The sequence below is a fragment of the Astyanax mexicanus genome, chromosome 8, assembly GCF_023375975.1.
Source record: "Astyanax mexicanus isolate ESR-SI-001 chromosome 8, AstMex3_surface, whole genome shotgun sequence".
Taxonomy (NCBI): Eukaryota; Metazoa; Chordata; class Actinopteri; order Characiformes; family Acestrorhamphidae; genus Astyanax; species Astyanax mexicanus.
Window position 1 is genome coordinate 13,947,501 of NC_064415.1, and position 26,308 is coordinate 13,973,808.

General features: G+C 38.2%; 2 protein-coding genes, 1 long non-coding RNA gene and 2 other non-coding genes across 6 annotated transcripts in view; 2 read left to right on the plus strand and 3 right to left on the minus strand.

The window, feature by feature from the left end:
- The window catches only part of b4gat1 (beta-1,4-glucuronyltransferase 1), a 7,446-nt gene extending 2,970 nt beyond the window's left edge, over positions 1-4,476 (minus strand). Inside the window, exons 1-2 of the mRNA XM_007238478.4 lie at positions 1,609-4,476; positions 1-993 (exon numbers count right to left, since the gene is read on the minus strand). The exon at positions 1-993 is cut by the window's left edge and continues 2,970 nt beyond it. Coding sequence (XP_007238540.1) covers positions 802-993; positions 1,609-2,712 — 1,296 coding nt within the window. The 5' untranslated portion in view covers positions 2,713-4,476 and the 3' untranslated portion in view covers positions 1-801. The remainder of the gene's footprint in view (positions 994-1,608) is intronic.
- Positions 4,375-4,456, plus strand: trnas-gcu (transfer RNA serine (anticodon GCU)). Its single transcript has one exon. It is a non-coding gene; the product is annotated as a tRNA-Ser (tRNA).
- Positions 4,477-9,568: 5,092 nt separating the features above from the next.
- On the plus strand, positions 9,569-9,650 carry trnas-gcu (transfer RNA serine (anticodon GCU)). Its single transcript has one exon. It is a non-coding gene; the product is annotated as a tRNA-Ser (tRNA).
- A 4,740-nt stretch (positions 9,651-14,390) lies between these two features.
- Positions 14,391-16,263, minus strand: LOC125803962 (zinc-binding protein A33-like). Its single transcript, XM_049482795.1, has 4 exons — positions 16,238-16,263; positions 15,674-15,798; positions 15,486-15,521; positions 14,391-15,020 (listed from the first exon to the last, which is right to left on the minus strand). The coding sequence occupies exons 1-4, from the start codon at positions 16,261-16,263 to the stop codon at positions 14,479-14,481; spliced, it is 729 nt and encodes a 242-aa protein (XP_049338752.1). The 3' UTR covers positions 14,391-14,478.
- Positions 16,264-16,315: 52 nt separating this feature from the next.
- Positions 16,316-26,032, minus strand: LOC125803986 (uncharacterized). 2 transcript variants are annotated; one of them, XR_007440465.1, is made up of 4 exons: positions 23,660-26,032; positions 23,472-23,551; positions 22,337-22,447; positions 16,316-16,799 (listed from the first exon to the last, which is right to left on the minus strand). It is a non-coding gene; the product is annotated as an uncharacterized LOC125803986 (long non-coding RNA). The 2 variants fall into 2 exon arrangements; XR_007440464.1 differs by lacking the exon at positions 16,316-16,799 and adding an exon at positions 19,735-19,892 and having other exon boundaries at positions 23,660-26,027.
- Positions 26,033-26,308: the final 276 nt, after the last annotated feature.

Here is a 26,308-nt window from a genome sequence, read left to right on the forward strand (position 1 = left end):
AGGGTTCGGCAGTTCAAACTAAATTAAATCATTGGTTGAACTCAAGTATGTATCTAATAAAACTGCTTTTTACCACATAAAGTCATTTTAGATCTTCTAATATAGAACAAAACAAAAATCTGTGTTTCTGTATTTCAATAAATTAACATTTTTTAAAAGCATTTTAAAGTTTGGTTACAAACAAAAACGCTCTTCTTTACAGCAAAGATGCCACAACATATGACCATCTTAATTTTCATCATGTAATATTTTAGATATTATTTTCAATATGGCCTCAATATTTAATTTCTAGGTATTTGGAATTTGATACAATGTTGATATAATTTGATAAAAGATTTAATTATATAGTGAAATGTTACTAAGTATGGTAAAGTATGGTAAAGTTAATAAGTAGATAATATTTCAAAATCCTTGGCAATGCATTTTGCATCCAGAATCAGAGTACCGTAGGCATAAAGACCCTGTTCTCCAGTGTATACAAGATGTTCCAACAGTTTAAAAACCAATAAATTAGATTTTTACACTTCCATCACAAATTATTAGCTTACTTCTGACAGTCCAAATAACACATCCCGACATCAAAACAGAACGTAAACCGTCGTGACTACTGTACCAAAGTCATTTTCCAGCACAGAGACTTCTCTGATGCGTCAAACATTGACCTGATATCACCAAGAAAAGTCCCAAACTCACCACCGTGAACTAGTGATCATCCCAAGCTACAGACTAATTGTACCTTTAAAGGGTCCCAAACGAGTGACAGATGTGCACACTCCTTTAGTCCTCAGGTGTGTTTAGGCCTCAGCAGCGGCGAGGGGACGTGGGGTACTTGGTCTTCAGGCCCTCTTTGAAGCTGCGGAAGAGAATTCGGTTCCTGCGGTTCTCCTCATCCTTACGGCTGTGGAACTCCCCCTGGACCTTAAAGCCTCTGTGCACCACGAAGGCATTGCTCACCACAGAGAACCTGTACCCTGCTATGTGAAGCTCACAGGCCTGTGGGGGAAAGTGATGAGAGAACAGAAGACTGAATGGCTGTATAGAACAACATATAGCAAAAAAATAGCAAAAAAGAAGTACCCTCATATGATAATTAGGGGTGGCTGATATTTCAGGGTATAATATCGTTCATTATATTAAAAAATGTTGGCAATATTACTGCACAAGATACCATATGGCACACCCCTAGTCAGTACCTACCAAAATCATCAAAAGAAGGATAAATACTAAATCAGAGACAGAACCAAGCGTGCTGAGGCTTAATAATGCACATATAAAGCTATGACACTAATTGCTGAAAATATTAAAGGATGGATTAATGGGTGAGAGATGTTTTAGTTGCATGAGAAGTGGCCTACACAGTATTAGGCAGGTGGTTTAAATGTTGTAGCTTGTTGGCAGACCGGTGCAACCATGGATTTAATGTAAATCAGCATTTCTGAGAACTTTAAGCATGTATTTTTGTAGAGTAAAATGAAATACAATAAATATCATGCTTATTTTTTATTGCAGTTGCTTAAACATGCACTAAAGTAAAACAAATAGTATTAGTTTGAACTATCAGTTTGTAGTGTAGCACTGCCAATATATTTTAGTGTTATGAGAACTTACCTGGCTGATGCGGTTAAATCCATACTGCTTGAAGTTCTCATCATACAGGGGCACTGTTTTAGCGCCAATGTAGAAGGGCTCCCATGGGTCAACCCAATTCAGTGTGTACGCCACCTCCAAAGGCCCAGAGGTCTTGGTGGACAGATTAACCCAGCGTGAGTAGTTACTGGGGGCCTGGCATCGAGGGCACAGTTCCTCATAGAAGGGCCTTACCTCACCAACCTGGTACAGCTGCACCAACTCAGCCTTGGAAGCTGGCATTTTGCGAGTGTGTCTGATTTCAAAGGCGGGCAGCACCAGGACCTCATCCTGAGCCGGCTCGCGCCTCATCAGCATTGTTACGAACTGATGGTGAAGAGCTGCACTGGGCACCATGTCGATGTCGATGACCAGGGTGTAGGCAGCATCAGTACCAGTCCGTGCCACGTTGCGGAGGAGGTTGTTGGGGTAGGAGACGTTGCTTGCGATGGCATAGTTTTTATACTTGTCTCTGTAGGATTCGAGTTTTGCGAAAGCGCCAGGACACCCTTGCTCCTCAAGGCCGGCAAAGTGGTCCCGGTCTTGCTCTGGGAAGCTGGCCATTTCCTCAGAGTGGCAGACCAGATGGAAGTCCACCAGCTCTTGGACCTGTGGGCAGAAGAGACTGAGGGCATAGACAAGGGCTGTGGCAAACCGGACATCCTGGCCATGTGCAAATATGGCAATGGACAGGGGGTTACGCCAGCGGTCCAGTAGAGAGTCCAGGTGATGGAGGTTGTTGATGGTGGTGTGTGTGGCCAGGGCGAGGTGGTGGGACCTGGGGTCAGCTCCTGGCTTCTGACTGGTAGAGAAACCACTTTTGATGAGGTTCTTATAAATGCGGTACTGTCCACTGCTGTCGAAAATGCCCCCACTTGATAAGGAATACCTTAGTCGCTCCTTTTTGGAGTTCTTTTCCCCAAGTTGAGGATTTTTCTTGGACCCAAACAGTTCTGAATAGGTGGAGCGCTGCTGCTTACCATGAAGCTTGGAGAGAAACGACAAATAGATAAGCTGCAGCAGAGCTACTATCAGCAGGGCACTCAGCACCACTTTAAACACGGAGCATTTTTTAGAGAAAGGCATTCCAAAACGTGGATGTTCAGAGAGTATAGCCAAGTGAAGTGAAAGTTTAGCTCTGGCTCTGTTTATTAGCTAGCTTAGCTCATCTACTTCACCTCACCTTAGTGCTGCACCGTTAAGTAGCAAACCTAGCTAGCTAAGCTAACAGAAGGTGTTCTGTCGGTTTGTGCTGTCTTGCCAAATTGTGCTACCATAGTGTATATTTAGCTACAGGTAAAAATGCATAGCTTTAAGTAACTATCTAAAAAAACACAAACTAGAATAGGACATAGCTATATATTTTTAATATTTATATTATTTTTAAAGGATTAAAAGCATCATAACAGAAAATCCCCTCAACTGTAGTGTAGGTTAGCTAACCTAGCTTTTAGTTATGTAGCAAATATATTATTTGTAAAGTTTAAACCGTAGTTGGTGATTTTAAGGATTTTTTTGGATAGTTAGTTAACTAGCATAATATATGTATTATTATTATTTATTTATTTAAATCTGTAGCTAACACTTATAACGCAAATATAAAGTTAAACTAACAGTAAATTCAGATTATAGCAGGGCAATATTGTAAAAACCTATTACATATCTTCTTAGCTTAATAGGAAATATATTATTTAAAGAGTTTTTGAGAATTTAAGGGATTTAATGGATAGCTAGCCAACTAGCATTAATATTTTTTGTATTTTTTTATGTAATTTACATTTGAAAAGTAAAATAACAAGAAACTCAGACTAGGGCTGGGCAGTGTTTTGAAAGAAAAAAGGATATTCTTTAAATATATGAACGATTTTTAGTTTACATTTTTTAATCAAACAGTACAATTTATAAAGTTATTGTTTCCTTTACATTTAATTTCAATCAGGGTTTTTTATACCAGATAGAAAGCAGACCCCTTCAACCTTACATACAGTTTTTTTACGGAAAAGTGTAAATATGTATTACTGCCACATGAAACAGTTATTTACAGGTTTCTGACAGCTTCTAGATGTTAATATGTACAATCTCGCTCATACCATTTTGAAAATCGGATTTAAACAGTAATTCGATTTATCATTTTTTTTTAGATTAACCTCCCAGGCCTCATATGAAAACGACAAAAAATAAAGGCAGTCAGCGCATGCGCAGTGCCAATACGTAGCACATAACGATAGGTAGCACAATTCGGCAGAACACCGTTGACAACCTACCTACTGCACCGAAACCTCGCCGTGGATCTGCAGCAGATACACAGCTAAGCTACCTTGCTAGCGTTATTCGTCCCACACCAGCGTGTCTCAAACTCACAGCCATAGTTCGACCTGTAGGTATTTAAGTCCACAAACAGCGCGATTACCTCGATATCCAGTTTAACCCAGACAAATCCACAAATCAGTGCCAGTCCGTGTAGCTAGCTAACCTAGCTACTGCGCATGTGCTAACTTGGAACATGTGAATGTGCTCATGTAAATCTAGCTAGCAGCAGTTCTACCGTAAATACTGGAACAGACTGGCTGAAGGAAACACGGCTGAGAAAAGGAGACGGCATGTTTTACTGTTATTCTTCTCGTCCACGTTGTTCAATCGTCCTTCTGTAATAATAATATGTAACTATATGTAATGTATAATGTATTTTTGTTTCTTCTTTTCTTGACATAGTTAAAACCTATAACAATACCCCGTTGCGATACATGAGACGAGGTGGCCGAGTGGTTAAGGCGATGGACTGCTAATCCATTGTGCTCTGCACGCGTGGGTTCGAATCCCATCCTCGTCGAAACGTTTTTGTATCAGTAAAATTGAAAAATCTAATCTTATCTTTGGCACATCTAAATTTGTGTGCAGGTTGAATTGTAATAGTTTGCACGGCAAAAAAAACATTAATTTACCTCAAATTGTAACAATGACGCAATGGAGTGAATACAAGGCGAAATTATGCAGGAGTAATTAGGCTTTGTATAGTAGTAGAAAGTACAGATAATTGTGTGGACATGTAAGAAGTAAAAACAGTACAAATATAATACGAGCGGTGTGTTTATTTTTTTAATTTATTTTTTTTCCTTGCGCAGAACAGGAGGCTGTTCCACGAAGCGAACTAACTCAGCCAGGCTTATTAAAACAAGCCTGGTCATTTTGCTCAAATTTCGGTTCCACAAAAGAGGCTAGAATTAAGCCTCGTCCCGTTACTATAGCAACATAGGGTCAACAAGGGTCTGTACAAACCTGGGCTGTGACCGAAATGGCTCACTATTTACTAGTTAGGGCACTATTGAGTATGTCAGCCATTTTTCTTTGAGTGTCCGAATCTTAAGGCGGGATTCGAACGTGATTTTGAGGGCACTAAAAACTCCCATAATGCATCATGATTTATAGTAAACTTCGCTGCTTACTAAGGCTGCGTCCGAAATCGCGTACTTCCATACTAAACAGTATGCAAAAGCAGTATGCGAGATCGGGTAGTGTGTCCGAATGCGCAGTAGGCGAGTTTGAGTACGCGAAAAGTTCCCGGATGACGTACTGCACCGGGAGACATTTTTAAGTATACAAGCCCAGCACACTTCACCCGCTAATATTTCCCACAATCCACCGGGAGCCGCGCTGAGCTGAGTGACCCGTCAGTGAGCGGCGGAGCGGCGGAGGAGAGGAGTGGAGAGAGAGAGAAGTTTATGAGGTGAGGAGATTCAGATATATAAACTGTTTTGGTTGTTTGTGATATCAGGCTGTAAATGAAAGATTTATGAGGGTTAGTTTAAGTTAAAGTAGCGAGTTATAGGGGTGTGGGTTTGTTATTAATGCTGTTGCAGACAGAACATCTTTATTTTCGTATCTGAACTGCTTTACTGAGCAGCGTTAGCTCTGTGCTACTGAGATCAGTTAGCTTAGCTAGAGTTATCAAACTTATCACAACTCTTTATTAATCTTCTGTTCTACAACACCAGCGATTACTAACTCACTACAGCCCTGTATACTGCTGCAGTTCTGAGGAGCTGGGGCAGTTTTAACTTAATACTGATCAGTCTGTATAAACTCATCTGAGAAAAAAGGCTGCTGATATCAGAGAGGCTTTTCAACAGACAGACAGACTGGTTGCCAAAAATCACATTAATAAATTATAACCAAAATCTGACCATTTTATTTAGTTTTATTAAATAGCTAGCTAACCAGCCAGGATGGTAAGACTTTTATGTTGTTCAGAATTTATATTATATTTGTTTAATGACCAAGCTAAACTGATTTAATCTGTGTGTGTTTCAGATTCAACTATCCTTCCTACTCGAGAGGATGAAGATGAAGAGAGGGAGAAAAATGAACAATGAATAAAAAAATAAATAAAGCTACTTTAAAGACTTGTCATTCTTGTATTTTGTGAGAAATGTATTTGTGTAAATATGCAAGTGAGGGAAAAATTATATTAAATAAAATAACTAAAATATTTTTTTATTGCCAAATGATCCCCAGTTTTCCAGAAACTGACTGGTTCTAGCATATTTTATTTACATCAGTAATGCATATATGTTGCCTTTATGTTTAATGCAGTCAGTAAAAGATAATGTATAACAATAAGGATCATGTGTTTAAATATTTAGGCTAGAAAAGGAAATTCTGAGGTGAAATGGAAAGGCAGGAATTAATTAACATTTTGGTATTTATCTTTGAAACTTTTTGATAATTGTTTTGTTGCATAAGCTAGTATTATTAATATGCTTCATGAATATTAAACAGTCTGTTCATATTTATTATTAAATATTTCATATTTGAGGAAATATTAATTTTAAGTTTTATTTAGTCAGTGTTTATTAAACAGGACAGTTTGGGGGTTTATTTATTAATAAGAGCTGATTAATGAGGGGATTTTAATGAAATTAATTAGGGTAAAGCTCTGTAAAGTGTGCCGCTGGTTAGGAGGGGTGAGAGGTGAAAGGGCGTCAGAGGTAAGATGGTGGATGTAGTGCGTCCGAGGCTGCGTGCGTACTGCGGTCTGGCGTACTGAAAAAGCGTACTGCTTTGCTCGACAAGCAGTGCGTACTCACCCCAATCCAGTACGTACTGCTTAAGTACGCGATTTCGGACGCAGCCAACGTGAGCTAAATGTGTCCCAAAATGCATTGCGGGTCTCGCTACTAAGCAACAGACAGCCGAAGAAACGGAGCGGACAGCGAGCCACCACGGTTGCCAGATTGTTACAATGGGATTCAGATAAAACCAATTCACAGGGTAAAACGTGTTTCAGATCCACAAATTTACTAAGAAAACCACCCAAACAGCTGATATTCGTCATATTGACAATATTACAGGGTTTATTCCAACATGATCTTAACTAAAATATAAATATCTTAAATATCACTGATAACAAAAAAATATATTTAAATGAGTTTATCTGCATATTTGTATTATGTGTTTTGTGCCTTGTATCATTGGACACACGAAACAAAAACGTAAAAACAGTACATGAAAACAACCTTGCAAGCAATGAAAGAATGAAATTACTTACTCACATATAATAACGAACATAAACACAGCTTCAAATTTCCATCATCAGGACTAAAAGCTCGGTCTCTGCAGGGTTAGATATCTAACTGCAACACCGATGAGTTAAATTTCCCAACTCTTTACACTTGGTAGTTTTGTTCACCTGTCAAATTACAATGTTTCCTCCAAACAATTTCAGACACAATTCGGCATTTGGCATGAAACCACCCAATCTGGCAACAGTGCGAGCCGGTGTACGCTGCTATTTTTAGATTTTCTTCATGTAGCTCAGTAATGTGAGGATCATCTGCTAAACAGCGTAAAAATAACAAACAGATAAATAACTTAATGATCAGCTCAGAGCTTCACTATCTTTAATTCAGAGCTCAGCTCGTGTGTTTATGGAGTTTTAAACACGGTTCAGCCCCTCTCTCACCTGTGTGCGTTTATGCAACCGGTGCTGGTGCATGGTAATGATGAGTTAGTGTCCGAATTCACTCCCGTTTTACCACTAATTAGTGAACTTATTAGTATCTCCCTACATAGCGCAACACTAATGAGGGAGTAGGGAGCCATTTCGGTCACAGCCCTGCTCTGTCCCAGGCTAGAGTTGACGCTTAGCTTAGCTGCGACGCCATAGCCTTGCGCGTGGGAAACAAAATCCAGGAACAATGTTCCGCCACGGTTTAATCCAATAAATTTCAGTGGATGCAGCATATCATAAAATATTTGTATACATTTAATTGAGTATTGCACTGTATTGGAAATGTTTATGCACATTGCAATTTATTGGTTTAACCTTAACAAATTCGGGACAGTGTAAAACGAAATACAGTATTTAATTGCAGTTATTTTCCACAAAGATATATTTGCATAAACTCTATATCACAAAAACACTTTTATTAATATTAATGTTGCCCAGGTACTTTAGATGAAGTTACTTTTAAATACATTCGTAATCCCATAATTCATTCAATCAGTTCCGATTCATTCAAGTGTTTATACAAATTATATCAATTAACATAAATAATTTGCGCCCTTTCCTTTTTTGGAGTGGCCTGTGAGGTTTGAACGCTAGGTGTCGCTATCACATAAACCAAATGTAAAACGCTCCTCATATGCCAAAATTAATGTTCCTGAGTTTTTTGGAGAATATGGCAACTCCAAAGAAATGGAAAATAGACATTGAATGCAGTTAATTTCAGGCACGTTGAGAAAATAACTATTTTTAGTTTAGAGGGAAGTGTGTATGTGTAATATGTCACGAATCAGTTGCTTTAATGAAGGAGTGTAATATTAAGAGACATTATGAAACATCAATTTGAAAAATCTTAGTTTTCACAACACTGTCAAAGATACATGAAAATTAACTCAAGTAAAATTATGTGTTAATGATAGTAATCAAGAAAATGTATTATTATAAAAGTATATTTCATTATTTGTTTTATTACAGAATCTGTGGCCCGTGACTGCACATATATTCTTCTGGCCCCCAACAAGAAAAGTTAAAATACTTCAATTACAATATTTCATGCAGTTAATTTATATCATAAAAATATACACTAAAATATGCAGTTTAACGTTTTCCTGCACAGTAGACTAACCAACTGGAATTGCACTTACCATTCTGATATATTTTTATATTTAACCTTGACCTGCTGCCATGTTCAATGTACTCCCCCCCATGTTGCTTCTAAATCAGGATATAATTATCAATTTTCTTAATTTACTATAACATTTTGGAATGCCAATAAATGCATTAATTTCTGCCAGGCAGCTTCTATGACTTTATTAATACCAGTGTTCACTTTCCTTATAATTATGTCTGTATATTCATCAAAGAGACGTATAAGTAACTCCTGTTCAGCAGGAGAGAAAAAAGCAGCGCGTTTCTCCACCTTTTACAAAATTTTTCAGGGCTCGATTAACGAGGCTGTGTAAATACCGTGTGCACGCGCGTGTACATTTATTACAAAAGCCTGGCTTGAATTGGTGGGAACAGGTTGAGTCTAGATTGCGTTAGTGGAACGGAACTGGTTGGAAGTGAATTTTTTGGCTAACTCAAGCGAGGATTACTCAAATAAGCGACGGTTTTTTAAAGCTTGCTTCGTGGAACAGCCCCCTGGTTTGTACAGACGTATATGTTTCTGTAGTAACTGAACGATGAACGATGCTTACGTCTAGCTTCTTCCGTGAAGCCGAAATTTGAGCAAAATGAGCCAGACTCGTCCTAAAAAGCCTGGTTTACTGAGTTAGCTCGCTTCGTGGAACAGCCCCCATGAGCGTCGCCAGGAGCAAATCGTTTCGCTCAGCTCAGCTGTACTACTAATGAGAAATCTCTTAGCGCCAATCACGGAGCCTGTTCAGGGAGAAAGTTCCGCCTCTCAGGAGAAACAGAGTTAGAAACTACAGTATGTGAGACGAGGTGGCCGAGTGGTTAAGGCGATGGACTGCTAATCCATTGTGCTCTGCACGCGTGGGTTCGAATCCCATCCTCGTCGAAGTTGTTTTGTATCAGTAATATGGAAAAAAATGACCAAATATGCTATGTTCAGGTATATATAAAAAATATACAATAAGCCCGACCCGATCCGCCCCATAAACTGTCTGTTTTGGGCTGTTTGAATGAGCGAAATATGATCAGAATTATGTTAATTAACACGGTAACATAGAAGCATAGAACTATTATTTAATTTAACTGTTTTTTAAGAACAGCTAAACACAGTGCTGCAGGTCAAACGCGGAGGAGTTCACGTGCGAGAGAGAGAGACACAGAGAGAGATTTGCGTGTTCTGATGTGAGCTACTTACAGGTAAAGGTTCTCTTTTATCTCCTCGCGCTCATATTCTAGTCCCATACATAATTCTGCAGCTCCCTCAGTGTTTTCTGTCGTATTTTGCGGCTAGCGCGAGCGCTTACAACTAACACCGCGGACCGCGAGGTGCCGCCGTGCTTGTGCCGAATCCGCTGCTGAATCCGACTCCCGCTTCGCTGACAGAATCGGCACAACACCCCCCGCTGTACAACTGCGTTTAGTTAGTTTAGTTTCACTTTCAGTTTTCGTTATTTTCTTTAAAAATAAAAATATAATTAAAAAACAGATGCCTACATCTCAGACTATTTTCTGGAGCCCCGAGCCTCGGGTCAGGTCGGGTTCGGGCAGAGAATCTAAGCTCTACTAACAACACGGGCTCGATTCCGTGTGAGAAGCGGTGTGATTATTTATTTATTTATTTAATAAAAACACTGTTTCTGAAAGCTTCTGGTTGAAAAGACTCGAATCAAAACACACATCAAGCACACTGTGTGCTTATGAAAATACAGTTTGTGATATTCATTGTGATTTGTAGACTAGGACTGCGTGATTACTGTAAACTATAATAAAGGAAAATTATTTTAGCTATCTTAACTAGAAAATATAAAAATACTTAGTTACTAATCCAATCCAGATATAACCCAATCCTTAAAAAACCCAATCCAGATCTAACCTAATACTAATCCAGTTAACCTCTGCTCAGATAGCCAGCGCATGCCTGTTCTACACGGTGTAAAGTAATGCTGAAACTATTTTTCCAGTAAACTTTAATATATTTTAAATTCTAAGCTCTGACTCATTGGTCATCTTTTCATGTTCTGGGATTTCTCACATCCGAGTTTTATCTTATCAAGTCATGCTGTGGTAAATTACCCTACCAACCCAATCCAAAACTAGCCTAATCCAGATTTTACTCAATCCAAAAGTAACCCAATCCAGATCTAATCCAATCCAAATCTAACCCAATACAAATCTAATCCAATCCAAATCTAACACAATCCAGTTCTTACTCAATACAAATCTAACCAAATCCAAATTATTGGCTTAAATTATTATAAAACAATGTATTAGACATCAGGTAACAATTTTAATGTAATTACTTAATGTGCAATATAATAATTTAATTTAGACATTTGGTTCTGTCTCTACACTGTAGGTTTATCCCAATCTGAGCAATTTAGGATCATTTTTAATTTAGAAAATATACATATTTTTAATCTTAACAATTGAATGAATGTATTCTTTTATTCAGTCTGTCTGATGACTATTTTGGCCATTGCATTACCTGGTAAAACTTCAGTATAGAATAAAAACTGACCTCTGGGCTCTCTGTGGTCGCAGTGTTAGAAATCTGAATTCCAGAAGCTCTTTGGTCTTTTCACCGTGTGCTCTTCAGTTTCAATACAGTTTGTTTTCAGTACAATTAATAATTTAGGAAGTTAGTAATTTAGTACTTATTTAACTTAGTATTATTTTTTTTAAAACAATATCTTTATTTGATTTTCAAAATGACAAAAGAAATTGGAGCAGTATTTTATATAAAAAAAGTTTACAGCTTACCAACATCACACACAAAAAGAAAAAAAAAAGTATAATAAGGGTATGAAATGTTCATAGTTTTCTCTTTGCAGAGTTGTTACACTTTAGCAATGTCCATTCTAATCTAAAGGAGAACTTAATCAATAACAGCAGATAATAAAACACACTCACCCACAACACCAGTATTTCACACTTACCATCACCTAATACAGCAGTAAACTCATCATTAACTGAACACTGACACAACTGACATAAACAGTAACTCGGTGTATGTGTGGTGATACACTGAAAAAAAATGGACCTGACATTTCAACAGTTCCTCCTTTACAACACAGATTGCTAATTCATTTAGTATAGAATTAGCAATTAGCAAGAGAAATAGTGATTAGCAAAAGTATAGCTATACAGGGTTTTAGCGTGGCAGTAAACATCTGCCTATCAAATTGAACATAGAGGCAGCAACTAGTCACAGCAACCCAACATGGAACAATAATCAATAATTAAACATCCTTATTCAAAACATGAACTGTAATTAACACTATAAGACACCACTTTATATTGTTAAATTCTGACATATTACTGAAATACACACACAAAAAAACAATTGCTGCATTTTCAGCATGCAGTCTCATAAGGCATATGGCAGATACAGTGCCTTGCAAAAGTATTCACCCCCTTGGATTATTTCCCTATTTTACTACATTACAACCTGTATGTATTTTTTTAAATCTGAATTGAATGTGATACATCTGCACAAAATAGTCTACGTTTTAGAAGTGAAATGAGAAAAAAAAATATGTATGTAAAGAAAATATGAAATAAAAAACTGAAAATTGGCATGTGCATATGTATTCACCCCCTTTGTTATGAAGCCCCTAACAAGTTCTGGTGCAACCAATTACCTTCAGAAGTCACATGCTTAGTGAAATGAAGGCCACCTGTGTGCAATCTAAGTGTCACATGATCTGTCAGTATATACACACCTTTTCTGAAAGGTGCAACACCATTAAGCTAACCAAACAACACCATGAAGACCAAGGAGCTCTCCAAGCAAGTCAGGGATAAAGTTGTAGAGAACTATCAGTCAGGGTTGGGTTATAAAAAATATCCAAATCTCTGATGATCCCCCCGAGCACCATCAAATCCATCATCATCAAATGGAAAGAACATGGTACCACAACAAACCTGCCAAGAGAGGGTCGTCCACCAAAACTCTCAGCCTGGTCAAGGGGGCATTAATCAGAGAGGCAGCACAGAGACCAAAGGTAACCCTGAAGGAGCTGCAGAGTTCCCAAGCAGAGACTGGAGTATCTGTTCATATGACCACAATGAGTGGCCAGAAAAAAACTTTACTTACAGGCAAAAATAGGAAGGTTCGTTTCGAGTTTGCAAAAAGGCATGTGGGAGACTCCCAAACTGTATGGAGGAAGGTACTGTGGTCAGATGAGACCAAAATTGAACTTTTTGGCCACCAAGGAAAACGCTATGTCTGGCGCAAACCCAACACATCTCATCACCCCAAGAACACAGTGAAACATGGTGTTGGAAGCATCATGCTGTGGGGATGTTTTTCAGCAGCAGGGACTGGAAAACTGGTCCGAGTCGAGGGCAAGATGGGTGGTGCTAAATGCAGGGATATTCTTGAGCAAAACCTGTTTACGTCTGTCAGTGATTTGAGACTAGGGTGGAGATTTACCGCCCTAGTAAAGGACAATGACCCAAAGCATACTGCTAAAGCAACACTTGAGTGGTTCAAGAGGAAACGTGTAAACATATTGGAATGGCCTAGTCAAAGCCCAGACCTTAATCCAATTGAGAATCTGTGGTCAGACTTGAGGATTGCTGTTCACCAACGGAAACCATCTAATTTGAAGGAGCTGGAGCAGTTTTGCCATGAGGAATGGGCAAAAATTCCAGTGGCAAGACGTGGCAAGCTCATAGAGACTTATCCAAAGCAACTTGCAGCTGTAATTGCTGCAAAAGGTGGCTCAACAAAGTACTGACTTACGGGGGTGAATCGTTATGCACACTGATGTTTTCAGTTATTTTGTCCTATTTGTTGTTTGCTTCACAATAAAAAAAAATATTAAATGTTGAAAGTTGTATGCATGGTCTGTAAATTAATTGATGCAGACCCTCAAATATTCCCTTTGAATTCCAGGTTGTGAGGTAACAAAATGTGAAAAATGTAAAGGGGGGGGGGGGGGGGAATACTTTCGCAAGGCACTGTATGTAAATGATTACAGGTGTGGCCAAACATTAGGTCTTAGTACAAGATCCAGGTTCCATTTGGGATATGATGACCGGCAATGTAATGTGTGGAGGCTTTGTGGCGAGTGTTCAATCCTTCCTTCACTGTGGAGCGACACACTGCCCCAACTGCTGGTGTGATAATCTGGGGTGCCATCGCGTATGACAGCCTTGTTGCCAGGTTTATCACCAATCAAAAATGTATTGGATCAGCTGCGGCGTCAGCTACGCCAACCTACAAGTGTACGTGATTAACTGGCCCAGATAAAACATTACTTTTCTACAAAAGGACGCAATTCAGAACCTGTATGCCTCCATGCCCAACCATATCTCATTTTTTCCATAATACTGGCAGCTCAGCAGGGTACTAGAGCCTCTTTTTAATAGTACAATTTCCCCAATAGACAGATTCTTTTAATGTAATAATATAATCACTTACATACAGTAAATAGTTATTAGATTATACATATTATGGTTTATTCCAATTCAACAACCACTTCTAGGTGCATAAAATGTTTGGCAATGAGTGTGTATATACCATATTAAAGAATATGGCATAAATGTCACATAGATATGTTGTATATAAGGGAATTCCATATGATCTATATATATATATATATATATATATATATATATATATATATATATATATATATATATATATATATATATATCTTAAATTAAAAATAAACTTTTCTGTTGTCATTAAAGTTACTAAAGAATATTTATTCAGTGTTTGATACGGGTGTGATGATCAGTGCCGCTGAGTTTTTACCTTCATCATTAAGACCAGGGCTAAAGAATGGATAGAGATTCCCAGTGAAAGACTGACCGTTGTAAGAGTAGATATGAGACCTGGCCTCCACATCATAAAAGGAGACCTGACCCTCCTCATAATCCACAAACACCCCCACCTTCTGGGGCTTCTCTCTCAGGGTAAGGGAGTCGGGGTGTTCTGCACAAGCTGTATATTTATTTCCATTCCTCATAATTAAAATCCAGAATCCATTCTGTGGGGCCAGTATAATCTCCCCCTTCCTGTCAACGGACTCTTTCACCACTCCTAAACTCCACTCAATCTTTCCCCTGACCTGCACCTCATAGTAAAATCTCCCTGAGAATCCCTCCTGTCCCAGAACATCAATGTATTTATCAAATCTCTTTGGATTATCAGGGCGTTTCTGTTTTTTGTCTCCATATCTTACTTGTTTTCCATCATCAGACAGGATAAGATTGGGATGAGCTGTATCAGGATCCAGAGTCACATCTTCTGAGAGAAACACACAGTGTGTGATATCAGTATCAGATAATAAATTAATTCATCATCCAGAAATCCATCATCCATCACTCCAAATTGTGTATTTCTTGAGCAGTGTTTTTTTTTTTTTTCAAGATCCCAGTTAACAATTTTTGGTCAGTAAGACATTATGTTAATATTTGTCTAGCTGGGAACTTTCTAAAACTGTTGTGATGAAAGCCATTACTATGTCACAAGTTTCCACAACGTTCGTGGAATATTAGTTTTGTAACATTACAGAATAAATGTTTTTTAAAATGTTGCTAAACATTCTCATAATGTTCTATGTTAGCTGGGATAATGGACCCGGTGTGGATCATGCTAACAGTGTTCATTTAAATTGATGCAAACATTGCAAACGTATACATTCGCTGATCAGCTTACAGACTAAGACACATTATCATTGTGGTGTGATTATGAGAAATCATACAGTACCTTTATGCTGATAAATCCTCTTCAGTTCTTCTAAGTCTATTAACAATAAATAATATTATTCAATTAGATTCACATAAAGCTCCAGAATGAACATATCTATATATCCTTATATCCTCTACACTGAACACATTAACCATATTGCATTATATACAATTCTTTCTACTACAGATTTCAGATAAGTTTCTCACCTGGTTCTGGTCTGATCTTTTGAAGAGTTTTAGTGAGTTTTTCATTCAGACTCTGAAGTTGAGACAGATTTTTCCTCACAGTCTCTTCACTCAAATGAGGTTCAACACTGAAATCACTGCAGTTGCTGGTGAGTAAGAGGTTCAGGGATGTGTAAAGCTACAGTACGGTAGGAGAGAGCATGTTAGGTAAAAGCCAAATAAGTGGCACTAGCCATAGTGATAGATATTTATTATGACACAGGAAGACTGTGATTGTGGCAGTCTGTTTTTATCAGGATCTGTGCAATACACAGCAGCTTGTTCATGCAGCTGTTTCTCCGCATCCTCATTCTATGCACGTCTCATGGTGGCAGGAGCGTTTTTTTAAACTAACACATGTGGTAGCATCTCAGTAGCATATTTTTTTCTTTATACTTGTGTCACATAGGTCTATCTATGAAATCTAGAGCATAGTTGTGTTTCCTAAATTTGAAAGTCATGCCTTTTAGCTGTAGAGCTATCGAAGGAGCCCAAAGCAGTTTTGTTATGTCTGCACCACCATTGAGCAGACAGAGCAACACTGACCTGTAGGAGGTGAAGGTGATCCTCATTGTATCTCCTGTTTAGCTCAGTGATTTTCTGCTCCAGATCTTCAGCCCGCCTCTCTGCTGCTTTTTTCCCCTCCATCACCTCAAGCAGCTCAGCCTGCAATTTTTCAATGGAGTGCATCGGAGCAGTAAAGACTTCGACTGTGTCTGTAAGCAGAGAGCAAAATGTTTGGATTGCTTAAGGTCTCTTTAATTAATATGGGCTCCCCATAAGGATGTTTAAGTTTTATTTTTTACCTTTTCTGCATACGTACTTTATTTATATGAACAATATTGTGAGTGTTGTGCTCTGTGCAGAATTGGCACAGACGTGCCTGGTCATCTCTACAAAACTGCTCCAGAGGTCTCTCATGCTCCTGGCAGATGTAATTCTCCAGGTTCTTCACTGGGTTTATCAGCTTGTGTTTTTTTAGTTTAAACATTATAATGAGGCTCTAAATTAATTTTACAGTAAGTCAGACCACAATCCAGACAGGATATCTGGGCTTTCAGTTTTTCTCCATTGCAAATATCACAGAGAACCCCAGGTTCATCTAGATCTGTGTAGAAGTGGAAAAAAATCTTTATTTTTTATTTTAAAGTCCTTATAGGTTAGTCTTTTCACTATGCAGCCATCTTTAATATGCAGTTATTTCCAGTCATGCCAGGTCTGGTACCAGGTTTATTTGTGTGGGGTTACTTTTGTTGTGGCAGTTTCGCTGGGGGAGCATTTTTTACCTTTCTGGCACTACCTGTAAACGTATGCATGGTAGTTTACTTAGATGCTAATGTTTTTTTAACAAAAGCAGATTCAAAATCCTTTTTGGCATAAAAGCCAAAAACGGACCAGCTCTTTCCTACTTGATGGCAATGCTCAAAGCCAGATCTGTACCAAGAGCTCTTAGAGCATCCATTATGGCTTGGCTCAACCCACCATCACTCAAGACCAACAGAAAACAACAATCCTGAATCTTCTCTGTCCTGAGACCCAAGTGGTGGAACTAACTTCCACTGGGTGTCAAAATAGCAGAGTCAAAACAACGACTGAAGACTTATCTTTTTAAAGAGTTCCTAAACTAATTTAAAAAAAATCTCCTATGGTTCTAAACATTATTAAAGCTTAGTGTATCTCTTGATCCTAGTCTCTACAAACTAGTTATGGATATTTTGAAGTAAACAACGAAGCAATTGTGTAAGTCAGACTATTTTCATAACTACTAATAATCTGCCAAAAACACTGACAGCTTGTGCTCCAAGCCTGTTTTTGCCATTTTCTACCTACAATTGCACACCCAAATCTTGAGGCCTTATAATCAAGCAGATGCACTAGAGGCAGTTTCGTGAAGTTTTATACATAGGCCTTTAAACCTTTATTAGAAAATATACAAGTATAGCGCAATAAATATCCCTCTCTAATATTTATGCATTTCCACAGATTTTTTGCAGTCTGTTCCCTTATCCTTCCTATTAGTTCTCAGTGCCTCGCTTTAAATGTCAGGGCCCTCTGAATTCTACCAGTGAAGTGTGGAGCTTTGAGCTTTGTAATGGTGTAAAAATAGTGATTATATTGCATGGGCAATGCTATGCCCAGTGTTCTCAAGTCTCACGCTTTGAGCGTGTGACACACGCACCTCAGTGAGTTCACACGCTCACACATGGTATTTCTCAAGCTTGCCAAACCATCGGCTGTGTATTATAATGTACTCTCGTTGAGCCAATCAGAATATAGATCGCTCTGTTGTTAGGCAGACCTAGTCAAAGAGGGTGGAGTTTCAGCCAGAGCGTCAGGCGCGAAGAACTGGCCAATTCGAAAGTTCTGAAACACACGTTGGTAAACAACTGAAGGAGAACAGCGGCAACCCCGCCCCCAAATAGGGTTTTAAGCTACAATCAGATCAGGTTATATTGACAAGTGGTTCTTTTTCTTTTTGAAGTAAGACACGTTATCATTTGCCTGTGTGTCATTCTGGCAATCCGTATGAGCTTTGCATCTAGTGAGAGGGAGCAGAGCTTTAACTCTCTCCAGTTTTTGGAAATTGGACTGCTAAAGCCGATTCATATGTTTGTTTTGATTTAGTACTGATTGTTCATTTAAAGTGTGGGAAGTGATGTGATTTTGATTATTTAAAAATAATATAATATAAAAGGTATTAAAACAAAAAAGACAGAAACAAATCAGAAATCATACACCTTCATACTGACGAATCCTCTTCAGTTCTTCTGAGACCACTTACAATAAATAATATTATTCAATTAGATTCAAATAAATCTCCAGAATAAACATATCTAAATATCAGTATATCCTCTACATTGAACACATTAACCATATTGTATTATATACAATTCGTTCTACAGATTTCAGATAAGTTTCTCACCTGGTTGTCTGATCTCTTTAAGAGTTTTAGAGAATTCTTCATTCAGACTCCTCTGAAGTTGTCTCACAGTCTCTACACTCACATTAGAGTAAACACAGATATCACTGCAGTTGGTGGTGAGTGAGGGGCTCAGGAATGTGTAAATCTACAGTACGGTAGGAGAGAGCATGTTAGGTAAAGGCCAAATTAGTGGCACTAGCCATAGTGATAGATATTTATTATGACACAGATATTTATTATGACTTTGATTGTGGCAGCCTGTTTCTATCAGGATCTGTGCAATACACAGCAGCTTGTTCATACATGTGGTAGCACCTCAGTAGCTGCCCCAATTTGCAAATTCTGCTAACAATGTTCTGCCACCCATACATTTAAAGTTCATGGTGAACACGTCTATAAATTGGAAGGTATTTTGCACTAAATTTGAAAGTCATGCCTTAGCTGTTGAGCTATCGAAGGAGCCCAAAGCAGTGTTGAGCAAATAGAGGAACACTGACCTGTAGGCGGTGGAGGCGATCCTCAGTGTGTGAGAGCTGCTCCAGCTCAGTGTCTCTCCTCTTTAACTCAGTGATTTCCTGCTCCAGGTCTTCAGCCTGCCTCTCTGCTGCTTTCTGCTTCTCCTCCATCACCTCAAGCACCTCAGTCTGCAATCTTGTAATGGAGTCTTTTAGAGCAGTGAAGACGTCTTTACTGTCTGAAATCACCCTGTTTGTGTTTTCCTGATGGAAGAAAAACTTTAATCAAATTGCACTGAATGATCAGCAGATTGATATTTCTAAAATATATATGATGCATCACTCACTTTTCTGCGCTCTACAGTGTGTGTGGTCTTTTTGATCTTATCCTCTCTCTCTTGGATCATGTCCTTTATCTGTGCCTGTGTCTGTAAGCAGAGAGGAAAATGTTTGGATTGCTTAAGGTCTCTTTAATTAATATTGTCTTCCCATAAGGATGTTTAAATTTTATTTTTTTACCTTTTCTGCATAAGTACCTTATTTATATGAACAACATTGTGAGTTGTGTGCTCGAGCTCCATGCAGAATTGGCACAGATGTGCCTGATCATCTTTACAGAACAGCTCCAGGGGTTTCTTGTGCTTCTGGCAGATGTAATCCTCCAGGTTCTTCACTGGGTTTATCAGCTTGTGTTTTTTAAGTTTCTGAACATTATAATGATGCTCAAAATGAGATTTACAGTAAGTCAGACCACAATCCAGACAGGATATCTGGGCTTTTTCTCCAGTGCAAATATCACAGGGAACCCCAGGTTCATCTAGATCTGTGTAGAAGTGGGAAAAAATCTTTATTTAACATGCTGATGCAGTGAAGACTGAAAAAGTCCTTATAGGTTAGTCTATTCACTATGCAGCCATCTTTAATCTGCAGTTATTTCCAGTCATGCAAGGCCTGGCACCAATTTCCATGAATAGGAAGAGACAAAAATACTCTAACGATGGTCAAACTTCCGTTTCACAAGTGATAGCCCCTGGCCCCTAACCTTTCTGGTGAGATAATTGCACAGAGCATGTGGAAAAGTACTTTCAAAATGTGCATTGTGGTGTGGTCCTGTTTCAGAGTGGATGAACCTGATTATTGTTAACTTCAGTCAATAGACTATCTAGAGAGAGAGAGAGAGAGAGATCAGGCTAATTATATAGAGCGTATTTGTGGCCGTATGTTTATTAGTGCAGGGTTATTTATTGTATGTTTGGGGTCAGTTTTGTTGTGGCAGTTTTGCTGGTAGAGCATATTTTTCACCTTTCTGTTGCTGGGTGCCACTGCAAGTGCCATTTTAGGGATTTTGATTTTGAGTCCTGTTGACAAAGGGGACAGGATTGCTAAACTTTTTGATTGGGGTTATTTAGTGGGGTTGGAGAAAAAAATCTACCTGTAAACGTATGCATGGTAGTATATTTAGATGCTAATGTTTTTTAACAAATGCAGATTCAAAATCCTTTTTGTCATAAAAGCTAAAAACGGACCAGCTTCTTCCTGCTTGATGGCAATGCTCAAAGCCAGATCCGTACCAAAAGCTCTTAGAGCATCCATTATGGCTCAGCTCAACCTACCATCACTCAAGACCAACAGAAAACAACTATCCTGACTCTTCTCTGTCCTAAAACACAAGTGGTGGAACGAACTTCCACTAGGTGTCAAAATAGCAGAGTCAAAACACTGACTGAAGACTTATCTTTTTAAAGAGTTCCTAAACTAATCTAAATATAATCTCCTAGGGTTTTAAACATTATTAAAGCTTGGTGTATCTCTTGATCTCTATCTCTAGTCTCTACAAACTAGTTATGGATATTTTTAAGTAAACAACGAAGCAATTGTGTAAGTCAGCCTATTTTAATAACTACTAATAATCTGCCAAAAACACTGACAGCTTGTGCTCCAAGCCTGTTTTTGCCATTTTCAACCTGAAATTGCACACCCAAATCTTGAGGCCTTATAGTCAAGAAGATCCACTAGAAGCAGTTTCATGAAGTTTTATTCATAGGCCTTTAAACCTTTATTAGAAAATATACAAGTATAGCGCAATAAATATCCCTCTCTAATATTTATGCATTTCCACAGGAGATTTTTTGCAGTCTGTTCCCTTATCCTAGTTGGTTCTCAGTGCCTCGCTTTAAATGTCAGGGCCCTCTGAATTCTACCAGTGAAGTGTGGAGCTTTGAGCTTTGTAATGGTGTAAAAATAGTGATTATATTGCGTGGGCAACGCTATGCCCCTATCATCAGCATTATAAGCCTGCTGGGAGCAGCGTCTAAAAGCACCGTATTTTGGAATGCTGAAAGCAAACAGAGGTGGGCTATTCGACAAACTCTTGTACTCTTTATCATGTTTTACTACACCCTAAGTCTATATTTTGTGTGGGTGGGTGTGGGTGGGTGTGTGGTGGGCAGGGGCGTAGCAGCAAATTCTGGACCCTGTACACTCTCAATATCAGTGGGCCCCAATCCATGCCAGTACACGAGGAATGTGAGCAAAAAAGAAAAAAGGGATATTTATTAAAAATAAAAAAAAGGGTTTTAAGCTACAATTACATCAGATTATATTGACGAGTGGTTCTTTTATTCACCACCTTTATTGATGTATTGATTGATTTAAAAACATTTACTCTTGAACAGAGTACACTCCCAAACACATCTTCAAGCATAGGAGAGGAATCGCTAATTGTTTTTCTATGTTCTTATCATCTCCCTTCTCTCTGGCAAAAATCATAATGACAATTATTTTTGATATTGATATTGAGATCACAGTTAATTAACATGATTATTCAACGGCATTGGTAACATCATGAATTTATTGAGTGTTGACAATAGCTTTTAAGCACAGCACAGCACTGCAATACTAAGCCTTTTTACCAGACAAAAATAATAAACTTCTTTATTGCTTAATATATTACTAGTGTGCACTTGAGCCTACAGTGATATTGGTAGGTTGTTTACGTGTTGATTAATGCAGCAGAAATATTGCTAGGTGGATCATTTATTAAGTCTCAGCACAGAGTTTCATTTTCAGCTCTGCTGTGTTAGTAGCCAATAGGCTATATATAGCAAAAAGCTAACTTACTTTAAACTTAGAGTAAACAACGTGCATTTAGGCAGCAGTTCTACCAGTCAGCAATCCTCTCTCTCTCTCTCTCTCTCTCTCTCTCTCTAACCAACATACCAATGTAAGGAGGGGGGAACCCTTTGAATACTTGAACAACGATCTCACCTTGTCTTTGCTCATCTCTAACCTCATCTTCAGAAGAGCTGCCAGGACTGGCCACTGCTGCTCCTGTTTCTTCTGCTGCTCCTGCTCCAGCACCACTGTTTGTTTCTGAAACTGGTTAATGTTGACAACTGATGTTAGCCGGCTCATAACTGTCTTTATACTTACAGCCAAAAGCAGGACTGTGACTAAAGTTCATTCCCTCAGTTGATGTTATCAATATATTTGAAATATATGAATTAATAAATCATTAATTGGAGGGCCCAATTCATTCAAAAATAAAAACTTTTAAAAAATCAGGACAATCATGGGCCCCTCTCCCTACTCGGGCTCTGGGTAGTCAGGTCCACTTTTCCCTCACTACCACGCTCATGGCTGTGGGGGCTGGTAACTGGAGTGCTTCCTGAACAAAATTTTTATGTTTGGAAAGAATTATTAGTTTAATTCTAATTCAGAAGTTGTACATTTTAGAGGCCAAATTATCTTAAGAGGATAACCTTACGGTAATACAAGCATTAACACTGCAGTAATTAGCCAGCATACAGCATTCACTCATTTGTACAATAACTGGTTGCTGCTCCTGTAACAGATAAATTATATTTGTACTTAAAAGAGTACAAAGCTTGTCACTGGGGCTGTACCTTAAATTAAAGGGACAACAAAGTACCTTTCAGTGAAAGTAATTTTTGTACAAAGTAAAGATTTTAAAGATTATAAACAATATCATCATCTGAATATATGTCAAAAACTTGATGATCCAAAATTGTCTGGCTTTCAAATGAAAAATGTGTATTCTACCTTTCGACTGGTTAAATGATACAAATCTGTACTTTCTGCCATTAGGAAAGACACATCTGACCCTGTGAAGACCAATGTTACACAGGGTACAATTATAAAAAGTGTGCCTTTGAATACAAGAGTGTATATACTATCGTATCTCTGTTTTTTAGTGTATATAATATTTTTCTATGTAACATTACAATGTACTTTAAGACAGTTCTGAAAATATAGGAAGCATTACTTCCTGCTGTTAAAGATTATGCTGTACTAATACAGATCAAAATAAGATCAGAGTTAAGATCATCAACACTTAAAGAGAGTATTTAAATAATGTGTGTATGAATTGGGGTAAACTTACCGTTATCTGGTTCATCAGTTTTCTCACTGGTTTCTCTTTGTTGTAGGGTTGCTGAACATTCTGCCATTTTCTTCCTCCTCCTATTCAGCACATTTCAGCACAAATCACATCAATGAGCACACACATTTAACACACACACCTAATTGCTGCTTTAAGCACACTTAAATAAGTAAATGTACAGCTCTTACTTTGAGTTTCTGGGAAGAACTTCTACGAAGAACTTGCTGTGAAGATGGCTGAACTTCCTGATTCATTCAGTTTTACTTTCTCTTTGTTGTGCTCTTGAGTTGTGATGTCACTTTTCTGTATACCTGTTCTAAATGTTGCACTGATCTCTGTACAGTTTAGAGAGTCAATATACCATACACACAATATTGGGACACCTGCTCAGTCACTGTTTATGGAGTCAGAGTTTATTCTGCTTTGTTGGAGTAACTGTCTCTACTGTCCAGGGAAGTCTTTTGGATCATTGCTGTGCTGCAAGAGTGTTAGTGGAGTCATGATGTTGGATAGTCAGCACCCCACCTCATTCTCAACTCTCCTGCTCACTTCTAAAATAGAGGTGGGCAAATCAATCCAAATATTGATAATATCGATACCAACCAGCTTTTTTTTTTCTCCCACACGCACTGACTGCCGCGCATTCATCAAAGTCTTTCTGTCTGTAAGTGTACAGACACACAGAATAGCTCACCCTCCCCTCTCTCTCAGGTAGGCTCAGCCTGGCCCCGCCCACTCAGTGCTCTCCTCGAGACCACACGACACAGTACGGAGAGACACCACCAGATAATTTTTTTATATATATATTTTTGGGATATTTTTTACTCTCTCTTTATTTAAGAAAAAACAGAATTACACTGAAAGGAAGAAAACTCCTTGGAGCTGGTAGCCTAAAAGCTCTGCGCACTACCCGCGCTCCCTCATCTACTGGATTGTCTTCAAATGGGCGCCATTATCAGTCATTGCCTACAGCCTTTAATGTTGGCCGCCCTTTTTATAGCCTACATTTTTTGCTAATGTATATCACCTGTATGCAAGTTTTGATCTATATCCATTCACCTTTTGCATCGTTAAGTTAATCAAACATTTTATATTATTTATATTGAACAAATATTGTAACTGCCTTTAGAGACAGTTGTTATTTTTAAGTTAATTTTGAACTTAATGCTGTTAAAGTAGGATACTTTACATTTTTCTAAGTTATTCTCTGTTTAAAAGCTCAAGGGGGAAAGTTTAAGATTATATATAAGATCTTCTTTTATGCTCTCATAGGGGAACCTATGTTTGTGTCCTAGGGGGGCAGGAGGTTTGTCATTAGAGCAACACACTGCAGACAAGAAGGAGAGCACATGTTTCAGCTGCAAATAAGTTTTAATAAAGCTACTGCATGTCAGTGCCAGAGAGGACCCACTTTTACAAAGTTTCCTTGATTCCCCATTGTAAAAATGCGGCCAATGAGGTGAGCAAGTGGTTTAATTTGTTTTTTTTTTTTTTTTTTGTTCTTTTCTTTATAATGAGCATAGTGGGCAAGCTAAAGGCTAATGGCAGTGCAGTTAAATGATGTACATAAAGCTCTAGATAGGTTCAATAAGCTGATTGTTTAAGTTTAACTGTTAAGAACGTCAGTGAATTGTAAGTTTATATAATTTTATGTGATTCTTTGATGATTATTATGTTTTTTTGTAAACCAATAATCTTATTTATTGTATTTTTGTTTTTCAAGTTCTCACGGCATACTCAAATAAATGCCTGTAACAAAAGAATGACTTGTGTCGTGAAAGAGGGGAGCTAAGGGAGCTACAAATATGATCATATATGTGAATTGATATCATTTGTATAAACACTTGAATGAATCTGAACAAGAATTACAAGATTACAAATATATTTAAAAGTAACTTCATCTAAAGTACCTGGGCATCATTAATACTAATAAATGTATTTTTGTGATATAGAGTTTATGCAAATATATCTTTGTGGAAAATAACGAATAAATACTGTATTTTATTTTACACTGGCATGAATTTGTTAAGATTGAACCAATAAATTGCAATGTGCAGACACATTTCCAATACAGTACAATACTCAATAAAGTATATAGACATATTATATGATCTGCTGCATCCACTGCGATTTATTGGATGAAACCATGGCGGAACCTTGTTCCTTGATTTTGTTTCCCACCCGCAAGGCTATGACGTCACACGGCTCCTCCACTAGAAGCGTTGCAGCTAAGCTACGCATCAACTCTAGCCTGGTACAGAGCAGGTTTGTACAAACGTATATGTTGCTACAGTAACTGAACCAGGCTTAAGGCTAGCCTCTTTCATGGAACCGAAATTTGAGCAAACTGAGCCAGACTCGTCCTAAAATGCCTCGCTTAGTTAGCTCTCTTCGTGGAAGAGCGTCGCCAGGAGCAAATCGTTTCGCTCAGCTCAGCTGTACTACTAATGGGAAATCTTTTAGCGCCAATCACAGAGCCGGTTCAGGGAGAAAGTTCCGCCTTTCAGGAGAAACAGCCAATCAGCTGGAGTTGTCCGAGGTGGCCGAGTGGTTAAGGCGATGGACTGCTAATCCATTGTGCTCTGCACGCATGGGTTTGAATCCCATTCTTGTCTAAGGTGTTTTGTATCAGTAATATGGTAAAAAAAAAGACCAAATCTGATCTTTGGCACTTTGTGTCTAGGTATATATATATATATATATATATATATATATATATATATATATATATATATGTGGAGAGTGAGCCTAACAACACGGGTTGGATCCCATGTGAGAAGCGATGTGATTATTTATTTTAAATTTTTTTTGTTATTATTTATAAGATCTTTCCATCC

Coding starts and splice junctions, on each gene's coding strand:
- LOC125803962 (XM_049482795.1), bottom strand. CDS start 16,263: ATGAGGATCACCTTCACCTCCTACAG. Junction 15,799..16,237: donor ATCACCTTCACCTCCTACAG/GTCAGTGTTGCT, acceptor CTTACTCACCAG/CAACTGCAGTGATTTCAGTG. Junction 15,021..15,485: donor GAGGATTTATCAGCATAAAG/GTACTGTATGAT, acceptor TTCTCTCAGAAG/ATGTGACTCTGGATCCTGAT.